The 15,683-nt window shown below is 36.5% G+C and overlaps 1 protein-coding gene across 1 annotated transcript in view; it reads left to right on the forward strand.

Annotated features, from left to right (window-relative positions):
* The window catches only part of HIPK2 (homeodomain interacting protein kinase 2), a 258,216-nt gene that overhangs the window by 71,368 nt on the left and 171,165 nt on the right, over nt 1-15,683 (forward strand). The window contains exon 2 of the mRNA XM_020998088.2: nt 13,268-14,351. Coding sequence (XP_020853747.1) covers nt 13,268-14,351 — 1,084 coding nt within the window. The remainder of the gene's footprint in view (nt 1-13,267; nt 14,352-15,683) is intronic.

The following is a 15,683-nucleotide window of genomic DNA, read 5'->3' on the forward strand; positions in this document are numbered from 1 at the left end:
TCTCACTGAGCCTCGGGGTCCTCATCAGTCAAGTGAGGGATTAGATAGATCAAATCATTTATAAACTCCATTCACTTCTAAATTCTATTATCTTCTTTAATCCATGGTACTTTACTAGAATACTTTTCTAGTTCTTTTATAAAAATCCGTTATTGTACTGTATAGTCTTATACTCTTGTCTTCTCTTCTTCTGTTATCATTGTGCCTGCTTCTGAAGGTTGCTCCTCTGCCCCATTTCTAATTTGTTACTTCTTATCTATTGTAAGCAGGAAAATCAGGTAACTAAATGTGTTAAGAATTATATTAGAGTCAGTGAAGCCAAGTATTAGGGCCCAAGAATTAAAATACATGACTTTATTACATTTTATTGTACTTATTTAGGGTGTTCCAAATATCCATATCTTTAGGTAAAATAGGCCACGGAGAGTTAAAGTTATCTTAAGACTGACTTCTGGACTAGCCAAGCATTACTATATTTTATTTATATACATACACATGCGCACGCACACACGTCCAAATATGGGCTGGAGATTTGTTTTTTTGATAAGTAATTCATTATGCACTTAATTTAAAATAATAGTCCAGGATCTTAGATTTTGATCTAGAAGGGAGCTTAATACCATTAAATTCACATTAAAAGAAACTTTCTAAAATGGCCTTTATCATTTGTTCCTTCAACTTTGTTTTCCATCATCTATCCAATTCCTACTGTATTGGTCTGATTTTCTTTTATATGGTACCAGTCAATGTGTATGCTGATCTTCTAGTTCTGCTCTTTTCATTTCACATTATTTTGTATATGTTTTTCTTTAATTCATCTTTCTGTAATTTATTATATGCTTTATATTAAAAACACAAGATCATAGATTTAGAGCTGGAAGGGAACTCAGACACCTAGTCTACCTCTCTTGTTGTATGAATGAGATAGGTGCCTGAGGCTTAGAGAGGTTCACTTACTTGCCTAAACTAGTTAGTAGCTGAATCGGGTTTAAATACCAAGCCCTGTGTCTCAAAATTCACTGCTCTTTCCACAGTGCTATAGTCTCTATTAAACATCTTATACAACCAATTAAATTTGCTTTGCAGCTATTTATATTCAAATAAATTAATGCTTGTGTTATTTTAGTCATAACTTTAATGACTGAGTCTTCTTTCGGTATATTCTTCCTTTATTCTCTTTTCCTTTTCTTTTCATGTCATTGTATCTATGTATGTATCTTGTTCTTCTGATTCTGTTTTTGTTGTTGTTTGCTTTTTACTTTGCAGTATTTCATTACGATGTAGATTTCTTTATACTCATAATTTTAGATCCCACTGGTAATATAAGTACTTCACTACATTAGTGTACCGCAATTTATTTAACCATTTCCCTATGGTTAGACATTTAAGTGGCTTCCACTTTTATACCTTTACAAGTGTTGTACAAATCTTCGAAGTTTATTTTTTTTCTCCTTCTTTTTGTTAATATTCTCAGGTTATGTTCTTGAAGATAGAATTGTAGAGTCAAAGGGTATGAGTGTTTTGGTAACTTTTAATATGTACTGCCTGGTTGTTCCAAAAAGGTTCTCAGGTTTGTAATTCTGCCTTCGATGGATGAGTGTACTTATTTCTTCACAACCTCTCTAATATTGAGTTTATTATGTTTAATTATGTTTGCCAGTTTGGTAGGTATGCGGTAGTACTAGAGAGCTGTTCTAAGTTAGATCTCTTTGCTTTTTCATGAGTTTGAGCATTTATTCAAGTGTTTATTAAAAAGTTTGTTTTTTCCTCTTTTGAAAACTTGTCCATATCCCTTAACTATTTAGCCATTAGAGACTATAACTTGTAGATTTTTAACTTTCTTATGTATTTTAGATGTCACTTTTTAAATAAATACTTTCTTATATTATTTTCCTTTTATTTTTATTATATTGTTTTGTGTACAGAAATTATTTTAATTTAGTCAAGCACATCTGTCTTTTCCCCTGATTCTTTCATTTTTGTTCACCAGAAACAGTTATCACCCCTCTATACTGAGATAGATAAATTACATTTTTTTGTTAAAGCAGATCCAGCAGACCCTGACTTTTCTAACATTTCTTTATACAGTTAAAAAATTATAATTCACATAGGAACTGCTTATTCAAAATTAAAGAGGCTGGTATAGCAGAAATAGGACCCTTGCCACCTATATAACCTCGGTGAGTCATTAAATCTCTGTTTCTCATTTGACTAGTCTGTAAAATGAGGGGATTGGCTTAGATGACCACCAAGATTCTTTCCCAATCTAAATCTGTGATCTGTGATTCATATAGCATACATTATGCTTTAAGGCAGATGTTCTCATTAATAGCAGAAATGAATTTCCCCCAGTAAATTTACCTCTCTTGGGTTCCCAAATATTCTTTATTTGACAAGGAAAGTATGTAAGACAGATTTTGGTAAATTATAAGCTTAGCAGTCCAGCGCAGCATGATGTTCACGATCTGCTTCCCTTTGACCATGTGATAGGCATCTGAGTGGTAAACTAGTTTGCATGCCAATCAAAGGAAATATTTTAAGTATTTGATATGGTGATGGTTTATCTACTTCTTACTCATAAACTTTGGTAATACTCTTCTTATATGAGTTTTTAAAAAGCATTTCTTTTCCCTCTCATCTTCCTTAATGGGGAAAAAAAACAGTTGTACCAAATATGTATAGTCACACAAATAAAAAATTGACCATATCTTTAAAAAAAAAAAGTGTGTCTCATTCTGCATCTTAAGTCTGTCATCTCTTCCTTAGGAAGGAGGTATCATGCTTCCTCATCAGCCCTCTGGAATTGTGATTGGTCATTGCATTAATCGGAGTTCTTAAATCTTTCTAAGTTGTTTGTCTTTAAATTTTGTTGAGATTGTTGATTGTGAGTAAGTTATGCTTCCTTTGCTCTGTAGGAGTTCATACACATCTTCCCAGTTTTCACTGAAACTCTCTGTTTCAGCATTTCTTGTGGCTCCATAATATTCCATTACATTTACATACCATAATTTGTTCAGCTATTCCCCAGTTGATGGACATCTCCATAATTTCTAGTTCTTTGCCAATGCAAAAAGAGCTGTTAGAAAATTTTTATATATATGAGTCCCATCTTTCTTTGATCCATTTGGATTATCGGTTTTGTAGTGGTATCACTGGATCAAAGAGCATGTAAAATTTAGTAACTTTGGGGGTGCATAGCTCCAAATAGCTTTCTTTTCTCCCCTGCTATTGAAAAGAAAAAAGCAAAACAAAACCCTTGTAAGAAACACAGAGTCTAGCCAAACAAATTCAAATAGTGACCATGTGAAAAGTATGTTTACTCTTCATTCTGAGTTCATCACCTCCCTGTTAGGGGGAGGGTAACATTCCTTATCATCAGTCTTTCAGAATTATGGCTGGTCATTGCCTTTGCCATGGCATTGCATTAAGTCTTTCAAAGTTGTTTGCCTTACAATGTTGTTACTGTATAAATTGTTCTTTTGACTTCACTCTACATGAGTTTATACAAGTCTTCCTCCACTACTCAGAAACCAGCCCTGTCAGTCAGTCAGTCAACAAGCATTTATTGAGCATTTGCTCTGTGGCTATGTATTAGGTGTTGTGCTAAATGCTGGGGAATACAAATATTAGTAGAAAGACAGAAAGTCCCTACCCTGAAACAACACATAGAAGAAAGCTGAGACAATGGGTAAGGAAACAAAGGTACATGATAGTCAGGCTTGGTAGAGGAAGTCCAGAGTGCAGCTTGGGAAGGAATGAAATATGGCTTGCCTTGATACTTCTTTAAATGGAAGTTCTGGGAGAATCGATTCAACCCTTTACCATTACAAATATTTTTGTCCATGAGTCCTTTTCTTCTTTCTTTTGGGTACGGACCCAAATTGGGTAGGATCTCTGTGTCAGAAGATATACATAGTTTAGCAACTTTTTTCATCCTTGTTGATTAAAGTGGAACCTTAGAGTTATTTTAATTTCTCTTTAATTGTATGGAGCATTTTTTCATATGTCTATTGATAATTTGGATTTCTCCATTTGAAAACTGCCTGCTCATATCTTTGACCATTTATCAATTGGAGAATGGCTCTTATTCTTATAAATTTGAATCAGTTCCTTATATATTTTGGAAATGAGACCTTTATCAGAGAAATTTACTGCAAAGATTTTTTTCCCCCACAGTTAACAGTTACCCTTCTCATTTTAATTGCCTTCAATGTACACACTTCTAAAAGCAATTTTATTTTTTCAATTAATGAAAATCTGTTTTCTCTTTCTCCCAGTTCCCCTCCTTCTATTGAAAAAGAAACCCTTGTTAATAAATATGCATAGTTAAGCCAAATGAATTCCCGCACTGGCCATATCCAATCAGCATCCTGAATTTATCATCTCTCTTTTAGGAGGTAGATAACATCTTTCATCATGAGTCTTCCAGAATTGTGTCACTGAGTTGATTAAGAGTTTCCCACACCCTCTTTATAAGGAAGAGGGTGGTGAGAGAGGAACATACTCAGCACCAATTCTCTAGGTTGAATGCATGTATGGAACAAAAGTGTTGAACAAAGCATTATTGGTGACTTACATTATCTCTATGCTACATGCCAAAATGCATATATTTTAAAATGATCTCTTTACAAAATAGCTTCAGTTGTATGCTTTTAAAAAGTAAAAAATGAAGATTAAAAGATGCTATGATTTTATGTTTAATGATTAGTATAATGACTGGCATTACATACAAGTCAGATTGGCTGAGGTGCCTTAAGCTTCTCCTGTGCCACCAAAATAATATCTTGCTTCTGAGAAGCTTGTCAGGTCAGATGTGGATCAAAATGTTAGCAAAGAAGGCAAAACAGTTTAAATAAATTACTTGGATGGTCATAACTGTTAGGGGAGTTGGTTAATAAATCTGTATATTATGCAAAATAACTTTTACATGAAACCCAAGTTTTCAATATTAACAGGAAGGAGATAGTTAAATGGAGTGAAGTACCAGCTAACTGACAAAGGGATCCTCAGTTAGAAAGAGAGTAATATACAGTTTCATGAAGATCCAAGGAGAAATGCATGTAACTTTTTTTTTTTTTTGGCCATCAAAGAACCCTCAATGAATGCTGGTAGCAAAGGAGAGTGGCAAAACAGCAAATGGTAGCAAAGCCATTTTAAGCTGATGGAAGCACTGAACAAGATCTAGGACTTTTTTTTATGCCTGAAGTAGTCTGAGGAAAAAAAATGAGATTTGCCTTAAAAGAGAAGAATGAATGCCAAATTTACTATAAGTAATACTTTCACATAGTCAGAATTTAGTGGGAGAAGGCATTTGGTTTGTACCTTGTATTTGATTTCTTTAAATTTTACTCCAAATTATATATAAATGGAAATTAGAGGATAATCATTATTTATGCTATTTTAATAGTTATATGTTACATTTTAATTAAAAAAAAGTAACCTAGATTATGTACTTTGATACATATCTGTGGAAAACGTAGCTTGTCAGTTCATTCAGCTAAACCCAAGGGCTTCATCAAGTGACAACAACCTAAATTTTCAGTCTGTAAAGAAATCATTTTGTAAGACTGTTTTAAAACCATTCTGTTTTCAAAATATATTTTAAATTTTCAGAAAGGGATGAAGGAGAGATTGGCCCCTTTAACAGAGGCCCCTTTAACAGAGCATCTAAAAAGCAGCAGCTTTGAAACTGCTATTGTAAGAAGGTAGGTGAAAAGTTTACATGTTCATACTTCAAAAAAGGTGTGATTTTATTGGTATAAATCCATCCAGCAATGCAGGTTGTACCTCCTTCATACTTAATTGACTGTTCCATTAGTTGCTGTTGCCAAAAAAAAAAATCATTGCCTCAGGGCCAGCCTTTTGGTGGTAAACTCTAGATTTAGAGAAGTTTGTTTTTGTTTTTGTTTTTTGATGAGGATCTGATGATCCTCAGATGATGGACCCATTATGGGGTTCCATGTTCAAAGCAGCTCTCATTGGTAGGATCTGCTAGAGCTCATGCCCTGTTGCCGTAGTCTCAGAGAACCTAGGACTACCTCCATATCATGGGCAGGCATACAATAGGAGTAGTGGTGAGAAATGCAGGATTTAGTTAAATAAATTCTTTCGTTGTGAATCAGCTATTCAGTAGGAAGGAGGAAGGATCCTTGAGGAATAAAAAACTGAGAGGCTGTAGAGAGTCTGCCATACCTGTGACATAGTCACCCAGGTAACCAAATCCTGATTGGAAGGTGAGGTCATGGGCAGAAACACAGCCTGCATTGGTTCCATGTTCTTTGGGGTCTTTCAGTTCTGACTATAGAAGGGACAGGAGCTGAGAGAAAGAAAGTGGAGAAACCGTGTGCGGTGGGCTAAGTTGCTGGATAGGTAATTAGAGAGCATCATCTCAGTTAACATAGCAGGGAGAAAGCCACTGGAAAGGTGTTTGATTCCTTATTCTGATGAGATGAGCACCTTGTTGATGTCTGTGGGCAGGCTCAGGTAGCTAAAGACAGACCACAGCTAGGACTTTTTGAGAGTTTTAAAGTGTTTCCTGAGAGGAGGGAATTCAGAAGTAAGTTAACCCTTTATGGCTTGACTTTCTATTTATTAACAAATTTAAGTTAGATATTCCTATGTAGATATGGAATTTCAACAAGTACCTTTTCATTGTTTTATTAACAGGAATTATTGTCAGTGTGATCCATCAGCCCTTACTTTGAAACATGCACATACTTTTTTTTTTTGGCTAGGCAGTGGAGTTAAGTGACTTGCCCAGGGTCACACAGCTAATAAGTGTTATGTGTCTCAAGCCAAATTTAAACTCAGGTCCTCCTGAGGCTGGGGCTGGTGTCTTATCCACTGTACCACCTAGTTGCCCCCACATACATTTTCAGATGGCATTTAGTTATTTTATTTCCATATTTTATGTGACTTGATTGTCATATATATATCCATGTTATTTTATTACATAATATCTTAAATTCTTTTTTGTTAGGAATAATTCTACACAGTTCAAATATATCATTTGGTGAAAAAGCCCTATTTTCATTTATACATGGTACATTTGAAAAAGCAGTTCTTTCATTGACACCAAGTAAAACCTCATTCCTTGAATGTGGCCTAGATTCAGCTTTGTGAGAGGCACACAATTCACATCTGGTTCAGTACCCAACTCAGTTTTTAGCTTAATCTTGTTCCTGATGCAAAATTCTCCTTTCTTCCTCATTATAGGTGGAATGATTGTAGATGTAGAATCTTAATTTGTTTCCCTTCATATTTTTGTAAGTATTTTGCCTTCTCAGTAAATCTTACATATTTTTATTTGAAATTTAGGAATGAAACTTTGCCTTAGAGTTTTGAATAAAAGTTAGACACATGAAAAAGGACTAAACACATCTATGGTTATAAAACTCAAAGACATTCCTTCCCCCTAGAAAAGACTACAAATTAAATGTACTAATGAGAGATTTTAAAATATTTGTTCATATAATAATATTAAAACAAAAAATATTTGGACATGCGGCATGGATAGTGTTTATTTAGAGGGGTGATTTTTCCTTTGTCTTTAATGGCAGCCTTGTTGCTGTGGTTTCCTCATACATACTAGGAGTTTCTGCCATTTGATAGGATGGTTAGGAATCAGTTGGCATTAGGGATTAGTGAAGAGTGATTAACAGGGAAGAAAGGAGTCGACAAAACCAAACCTTGAAAATTGGGGCAGGTGTGATCAAGAACAATAGAGACCAGTGGGTAACTGGTCTAAAAATCAAAGTCAGAAATCTATGAGGTAATAGATTAAGAAGGGTAAAGCAGGAAAATGTGGCCTGAGGTTGGGGCAATAGGGCCAAAGGCAGGGAGTTGTTTTCAAAGAGCCAAGTCAAAGAAACAACTAGTCAAAAAGAACAAGATGCAATGAGAGCATGACAAAGACAGAGGGGAGAAGGGGGGAGGGGCGAGGGCCAGAAAGAGAGGGAGGGAGGGAGGGGCGGAGGGAAGAAGAGAGAAATGGGGGGAGAGAAGGGTGGGGAGAGCGAAAGAGGGAAGGGTGGGGAGAGGGGGAGAGAGAGAGGGAGAGGGAGAGGGAGAGAGAGAAAGAGAAATAGGAATTCCTCATTTACAGTGTGTTATATCATGTTCCTTTTCACCATATGCCTCTTTATTGCTGATCCTTAACTTCAGTTTTTTGGAGACTGTAGTATTCATTGCCATACAATATCACCAAAGGAAAATAGATATTAAAAAGATGGTCTTTGTTTCAGGAGAAGTTTGGAAAGCATTTAAAAAAAAACAACAACCTTGCACAAGCAGTCCAGCTTGCTTTTTATCCTCTTATTCAATTCTGGGCCAACTTATCCATTTCTGGTATTTGTCAAAGTTATATGTACTGATGGATGAGCTCTATAGGTCCTCCTTTCTACATGTTTCCATAGTCTGCATATTAGACATTCTTTATCATTTTTTTTCCTATGTGGATAATCAAGTGCAATTATTTTGAAAAATTACGAATCTCATTTAGGAGGCTCTGCACTGTTGCAGGACTTGATGCAATCAGCCATATAACAGAAGTAGCTGAAAGGCTTTGCCATCTACATATGGAGAATCTCTCTTTAACTTGGACTTGGTCTTAGATCTTTTCCATGACAATGGTGAATGCCTTTGGTAATAATACATCTCCTAATTTTAAGCCTATCATTTGAAGGGCATCAAACAAGGTTATCTCTACTATATCTTTCAAGGAATTTTTTGTAATTTTGACTAATTCCTGAGAGATATCTAGTGGAGAGGAAAGCTTTAATACAATGTTTTACTCTACTGAATCAAAAATTTTTTTTCCTAATAATGGAGAGTAAGCATATTAGGATTTTACATTCTCTATATCTTTCATTCAGTCATGTGTTGATGTGGTCTAATGTAGAGTATTTCTTCAAAAACAAGTGAAACTAACAAAATAGTGACCAAATGTGAAAGTACGTGCAACATTTCACATCTGTAGAACTCCTAGCACCTCTCCTCTTTTTTTAAATAACAAGTTGTTTTCTCTCTCCCACTACATTGGGGGGAAAAAAAGATAAAAAATTCCTTAGAACAAATAATATTGATGTTATAATGTAAATTGTTCTGGGCTTGCTTACTTCACTCTGTATCAGTTCATATAATTCTTTCAGTATCTCTTTGAAATCATCTATTTCCTCATTTCTTGGAGCACAACCATATTCCATTACATCCATATACCATAGTTTATTCAGCAGTTCTTTGGTTGATGGGCATCCATTTAGTTTTCAGTTTTTTGCCACCACAAAAAGAGCCACTATAAATATTTTTGTGCATATAAGACCCTTTTTCTTTTTTTCTTTTTTTTGTATAAGCCCAACAGCAGTGATATAGATAGGTCAAAGAATATTCACTGTTAGTAACTTTTTATGAATAATTATAAATTAACTTTCCAGAATGACTGTATCCATTCATAAGCCCACTAATGGTATATCAATGCACCTGTTTTCCCACGGCCCTTCCAAGATTTGTCATTTTCTTTTTTTGTCATCTTTGCCAAACTGATGGGTGTGAGGTGGAATCTCAGAATTATTTTAATTTGCATTTCTCTAATTAGTAGTAATTTGAAACTTTTTTTTTCACATAGCTATTGGTTGCCTGAGTTTCTTGCCTTGAGAACTGCCTATTCATATCCCTCAACCATTTGTCAGTAGGGGAATGATTCTTATTCTTATAACTTTGAACTCATTCTTTGGAAATGAGACCTTTATCAGAGAAATCTGCTGCAAAGATTTTTTCCCCCCAGTTAATTATAACTCTTTTAATCTTAGCTTTTTTTGTATAGGCAGCTAAGTGGTACATTGAATAGTGTTGAACCAAGAGTCAGGAAGAATTGAGTTCAGAGCCAGCCTCAGACTCATACTAGCTATGTGACCTCGGGCAAGTTACTTAACCTGTGTTTGCCTCAGTTTTCTCATTTTCGAAATGAGAATAATGCCTATCTCCCAGGGTTGTTGTCATAAAAAAATAAGGTAATTTCTGTTAAATGCTTTGAAAACCTTAAAACACTATATAAATAAAACATATATAAAACCCATGATTATTGTTGTTGTTACTAGATTTGCTCTTGCAAAAACTTTAGTTTTACATGGTCAAAATTATCTATTTTATCTTCTGTAATCTTCTCTATACCTTGCTTGGTCATGAACTTTTCTTCTATCGATAGATCAACTAGTTGATTTTCCCCATATTTCTCTAATTTGTTTATGATGCATTCTTTTTATATTTAGGTCATGTATCCATTTGCAGTTTATCTTGGGGTAAAGTGTGACATTTTTTCATGCTGCCCACCAGTTGTCTGAGCCTTTTTTTGTCAAATAATGAGTCCTTATCCCAGTAGATGAAATGTTTGTGTTTATGGGATATTTGGGTATTAGATACATTTTCTCCTTTCTGTTATATATCTAATCTATTCCTGTGACTGAGATCTCTGTCTGTCTTAACCAGCATTTATAGTCTTAATGAGTTATTTGCTGTCCTGAAAGATGATATGGTTCCTACAGTCCACCTGTGTCAGATTCAGGACCTGGGTCTTGCATCAGAGGCCAGTTTTCTATGCATGAGACCTCTTAGTTGCCAAATTCAGTAACCTTTTCTCAGTCCTCATCCTTCTTCACTTCTCTGCCATGTTTGGCACTGTTGATCAGCTTCTCCTTGGTATTCTTGTTTCTAGGTTCTCTCCTAGTTTTCCCTCTACCTGACTGTTCCTTCTTTGTCTCCTTAGCTGAATCTTCATTTATATCATGCCTGCTAACAGTTGGGGTTCCTCAGGGCTGTGTCTTGGGCCCTCTTCTATACTGTTTCACTTAGTGAGCTCATCACCTCTCACCTGAACAATAGTCTCACATCTCCAGCTGCCTTTTAGAGATTTTAAATTCAACATGTACAAAACTGAATTTGTTATCTTTACTTCCCAAACCTTCCTCTCTTGCTAACCTCCCTATTACTGTTGAAGGTACCACTATCCTCCCAGTCACCAAGGCTTACAGGCTGAGGGTTATCCCTTGACTCCTTACCTTCCCGTACAGCTGTCTTCTGACAATACAAATATCCTGGTACAGGCCCTCATCACTTTACACCTGGACTATTGCAATAGCCTGAGAGTTGGTCTCTGCCTCATGTCTCCCTCCATTCCACTCCTTCTATATAGCTATCAAATTGATCTTAAAATGCAGGTCTGACCACATCACCCCCTTATTCAGTAAACTCTAGTGGCTTCCTGTTATCTCCAGGGCCAAATATAAAATCTTTTGTTCAGCATCCAAAGACCTTCATAACCTGGCCTTTTCTAATCATTCCTGTCTTCTTATACCTTACTTCCCTCTGCGTACTCTGTGATCCAGTAACACTGGCCTCCTTGAAAAGACACTGCCATCTACCAGCTCTGGGCATTTTCACCAGCTGTTCTCCATGCCTGGAATGCTCTTCTTCCTCATCTCTGCTTCCAAGTTACCCAGTCTCCCATCAGTCTCTGCTAAAGTCTCACATTCTATAAGAAGTATATCCTAAGTCTCCTTAATTTTAATGCCTTCCCTCTAAGATTATTCCCAATTTATCCTGAATATATCTTGTTTGTACACAGTTGTTTATATCTTGTCTCCCCTGGCTGACTCTCAGGTACTTGAGAATAAGGATTATTTTTTGTCTTTTCTTTATATCCTCAGTGCTTAGCACAGAGCTTGACATGTAATAGATGCTTTATAAAATGCTATTTGATTGTCACTATACGATGCTGCCTCACTGCCATCTAATATCTTCATTAGAGGTGCTCTCAGGGCTGGTCTATGTAGAATGATCCCATAAGAGGGCGTGTGTGTGTGTGTGTGTGTGTGTAAAAATATATAGTTATTGAGATTCTTTTGTTAGTGTTTTTTTTGGTAGTAATAAGGGCTAAGATTGTTTCCATGCCTTTAGTATTTTTCCTTCTTTTGATACCTTAAGAATCACTGAACACCTTCACAGTTGTGTTGCCTCCAAGATAGCTCCTCTGTCTATATTTGGTCTAATCTATCTTCTTTTTCCGTCTTTGTTTTCTTCAGTACTATTTTTGTTTCCTGTAATAGAATATTCAGAACTGTTAGAGCCTACATATGGTAGCTCTACTGGCCTTGATAGTGAAAAGAATTTGTTATAAAAATCTTTGCTGGTCTTTTCCATCCTTCTTCCAGTTCCTTCATTGACTTTGTTTGCTTAGATCTCTTACCAAATTCTCTTCAACCTTTTTTTTTCTCTCCCTCTCTCTTTTCTGAAGGGATAGAACTCACAATCTTCTACTACCCTTTTCCTTAAGAATTTACAAGGGAACTTATATTCTCATTTAATGTTTCTGTCAGCTGCCAAACCTCCCTTTGTGAAAGCATGAGAAAGGAGAAAAATAATTTAAAATAGTTATTATGTTTTGTTACATCAAAGTAAGCATACCAGTAGGAAAGGGCCAGAGTTTTTTTGTGTGTCTGTAAAATTTGTTGGTGCATTAGTTTTATGATAATGAAAAGTCAGCCAACAGATGTCAAGGTAGTATTCTTTTCTATTCAACCAAAAGCATTGAATGAAAGAAAGAAGTTAATCTAGTATTTGTGGCAACCTTAATTACTAAATCAGATCAACTAGCTGACTAGCAGACTACAGAATTCTCTGAAGTTCTACCTAAAAGGGAAAAAAGTATACAATCAAAAAAGTACTAATTTGTGGGTTGTATACTAACATAGCCTAATCAGAGCCATTTTTTTTTTCTAAAAACAATTTAACTTGGTAGTTTTAACCCTGAATTCCTAATCTTACTTTGCAACTGTGAGCCTGACTTACTCTATATTTGAGTAGAGTCTAGTCAAATAGACCAATAAGGCTTTCATTTGTAACAAATTGGAGAGACACTCCATTAACACATGTTAAAACATGTACTTTGTTGGCAAAGCCTTAGAGAATCTAAGGTTCCCCTCATGACATGATGAAGCATTGGAATAAGACTTTAGTGGAAGAAAATAAGCCTGGATCTATTCACTTTCTTCCATATCCACATCTTGGCAGTCCTCTTTAGCTTCACTCTTAAAATTTTTTAATTCTTTTGGTGATGGCAGGTGAAATGCTTAGAGTCATCAATTCCTTATTTTTATCAGTGGGGAAAGATGTTCCATATGACCCAAACCATTAAAAGTGAAATGGTTTATCTAAACTTACTTGTGGTACAATAGATTTAAATAGCTTTTATACTTTCCCTTCCTTTTTCTTGTAGGTATGGCCTCACACGTGCAAGTTTTCTCCCCTCACACCCTTCAATCAAGTGCCTTCTGTAGTGTGAAGAAACTTAAAGTGGAACCAAGTTCCAACTGGGATATGACCGGGTACGGCACACACAGTAAAGTCTACAGCCAGAGCAAAAACGTACAGCCCTCACAACCAGCCGCCACTACTGTCAGCACCTCCCTGCAAATCCCCAACCCCAGCCTACCTTACGAGCAGACCATCATCTTTCCAGGAAGCACTGGGCACATCGTAGTAACATCTGCAAGTAGCACTTCTGTCTCTGGGCAAGCCCTTGGTGGACCACACAACCTAATGCGTCGAAGCACTGTGAGTCTTCTTGACACCTACCAAAAATGTGGACTCAAGCGTAAGAGTGAGGAGATTGAAAACACAAGCAGCGTACAGATCATTGAAGAACACCCACCCATGATTCAAAATAATGCAAGTGGGGCCACTGTAGCCACTGCCACCACATCTACTGCCACCTCTAAAAATAGTGGCTCCAACAGCGAAGGTGATTATCAGCTAGTCCAGCATGAGGTTCTTTGCTCCATGACTAACACATATGAGGTCTTAGAGTTTCTTGGTCGAGGGACATTTGGACAAGTAGTCAAGTGCTGGAAACGTGGCACCAACGAAATTGTTGCTATCAAAATCTTGAAGAACCACCCATCTTATGCCCGGCAGGGTCAGATTGAAGTGAGCATCCTGGCCCGGTTGAGTACTGAGAGCGCAGATGACTACAACTTTGTCCGAGCTTATGAGTGCTTCCAGCATAAAAATCATACCTGCTTAGTCTTTGAAATGTTAGAACAGAACCTCTATGACTTCCTGAAGCAGAACAAGTTTAGTCCCTTGCCCCTCAAATACATCCGCCCTGTCCTCCAGCAGGTAGCCACAGCCCTGATGAAATTAAAGAGCTTGGGTCTTATCCATGCAGACCTCAAGCCAGAGAACATTATGCTGGTTGATCCATCCAGACAGCCATACAGGGTTAAGGTCATCGATTTTGGTTCAGCTAGCCATGTGTCAAAGGCTGTATGTTCTACCTATCTTCAGTCCAGATATTACAGGTAAGAAAAAAATAAGCAGCCAAGGAGTAGTTGTTTACTGAGTGCCTACGATGATCAGATCACAGTGCTGGATGCACTTAAAGTCAGTTTAAGATAAATGTCACATAAGTGCATAGACACCAAGTGTTACAAGGTTAGGGTGGCTACTGAAAGCTTTACAAAGAAAGTTTGTCTCCCTGGAGACAGGTAGGATTAGGAAAGGTAGACAGTGATGGTTGTACTCTAGTTGGAAGCAGTGGAGAGGCAAAATCACAGAGGTGGGAGGTATATTTAGGAGATGATGAATAATAGACTGGTTTAATGGTGGAAAGGGAAGTTGGGGTTGGTGAATAATAGGAAATAAGGGTAGAAAGATAGGGTAGGATCAGATTATGGAGTATCTGGAATAGGCTAAGTAGTTTTGGTTTTATCCCTCTTGGCACTGGAGAGCCATTTATAGTTTTTACAGAAGGAATGACATAATGAAAGTGGTGTATTGGGACAGTAAATCTGGTAGTGACGTGCAAAATGGATTAGAGCAGGGAGAGCTAGAGTCAGGGATTCCAACTAGGTAGCTAATAATAATAGCAGGTATTTCTATAGTACTTGCTATGTATGAGGCGCTGTGCTAACAGCTTGACAATATTATCTCATCTGATCCTCACAGCAATCCTGAGACGTAGGTGCTACTATTATCCCCATTTTATAGATGAGGAAACTGAGGCAAACAGAGATTAAGTACCTTGCCCAGAGGATAATTAAGCTAATAAGTGTTGTTACTAATCAAAGAGTGAGTTAAAGAAAACCTGGACTATAAATGGTGGCGGTAGGAATGGATAAGAAAGAATGTGACAGAGATACTTTTTGGATAAAAAAATGAACTGATTAGCTGTGGCAAGGAGAGGGAGGCATCAGCTAACTCTTAAGGCTTTCATCCTACATAACTGGGAGAATGGCCATACTATTAACAGAAACAAAATCAGAACAGAGCAGATGTTTTTCAAGGAATATTAGTTGAATCATTTACATTTGAAGTGTCTAGTAGACATCTGGTGATACTAGAGCTCAGGTCAGAGGATAATACTAGAATTATAAATTTCTACATAAAGATAAGAGTTGAAAAATATAAGAATGAATAAGTTCTTTAGTGGAGAAAATAAAGAGAAAAACATTGAGAAAAACCCGTAAAAAAAAGAAAGGAATGGTCAAAAAGTTAGGACTAAGATAATATTATATCACAGGAAGACAAAAAAAGAGAGATGGGAGTATCACGTGGGAAGAACAGCAGTGAGGCCAATGGGACTGGATCTCAGCTTATGGAGGGTAGAGAGTATAAGGTATAAGAAGGAGCCA

The sequence above is a fragment of the Phascolarctos cinereus genome, unplaced genomic scaffold (genome assembly GCF_003287225.1).
Source record: "Phascolarctos cinereus isolate Bilbo 61053 unplaced genomic scaffold, phaCin_HiC Scaffold_1;HRSCAF=81, whole genome shotgun sequence".
NCBI classification, from domain to species: Eukaryota; Metazoa; Chordata; class Mammalia; order Diprotodontia; family Phascolarctidae; genus Phascolarctos; species Phascolarctos cinereus.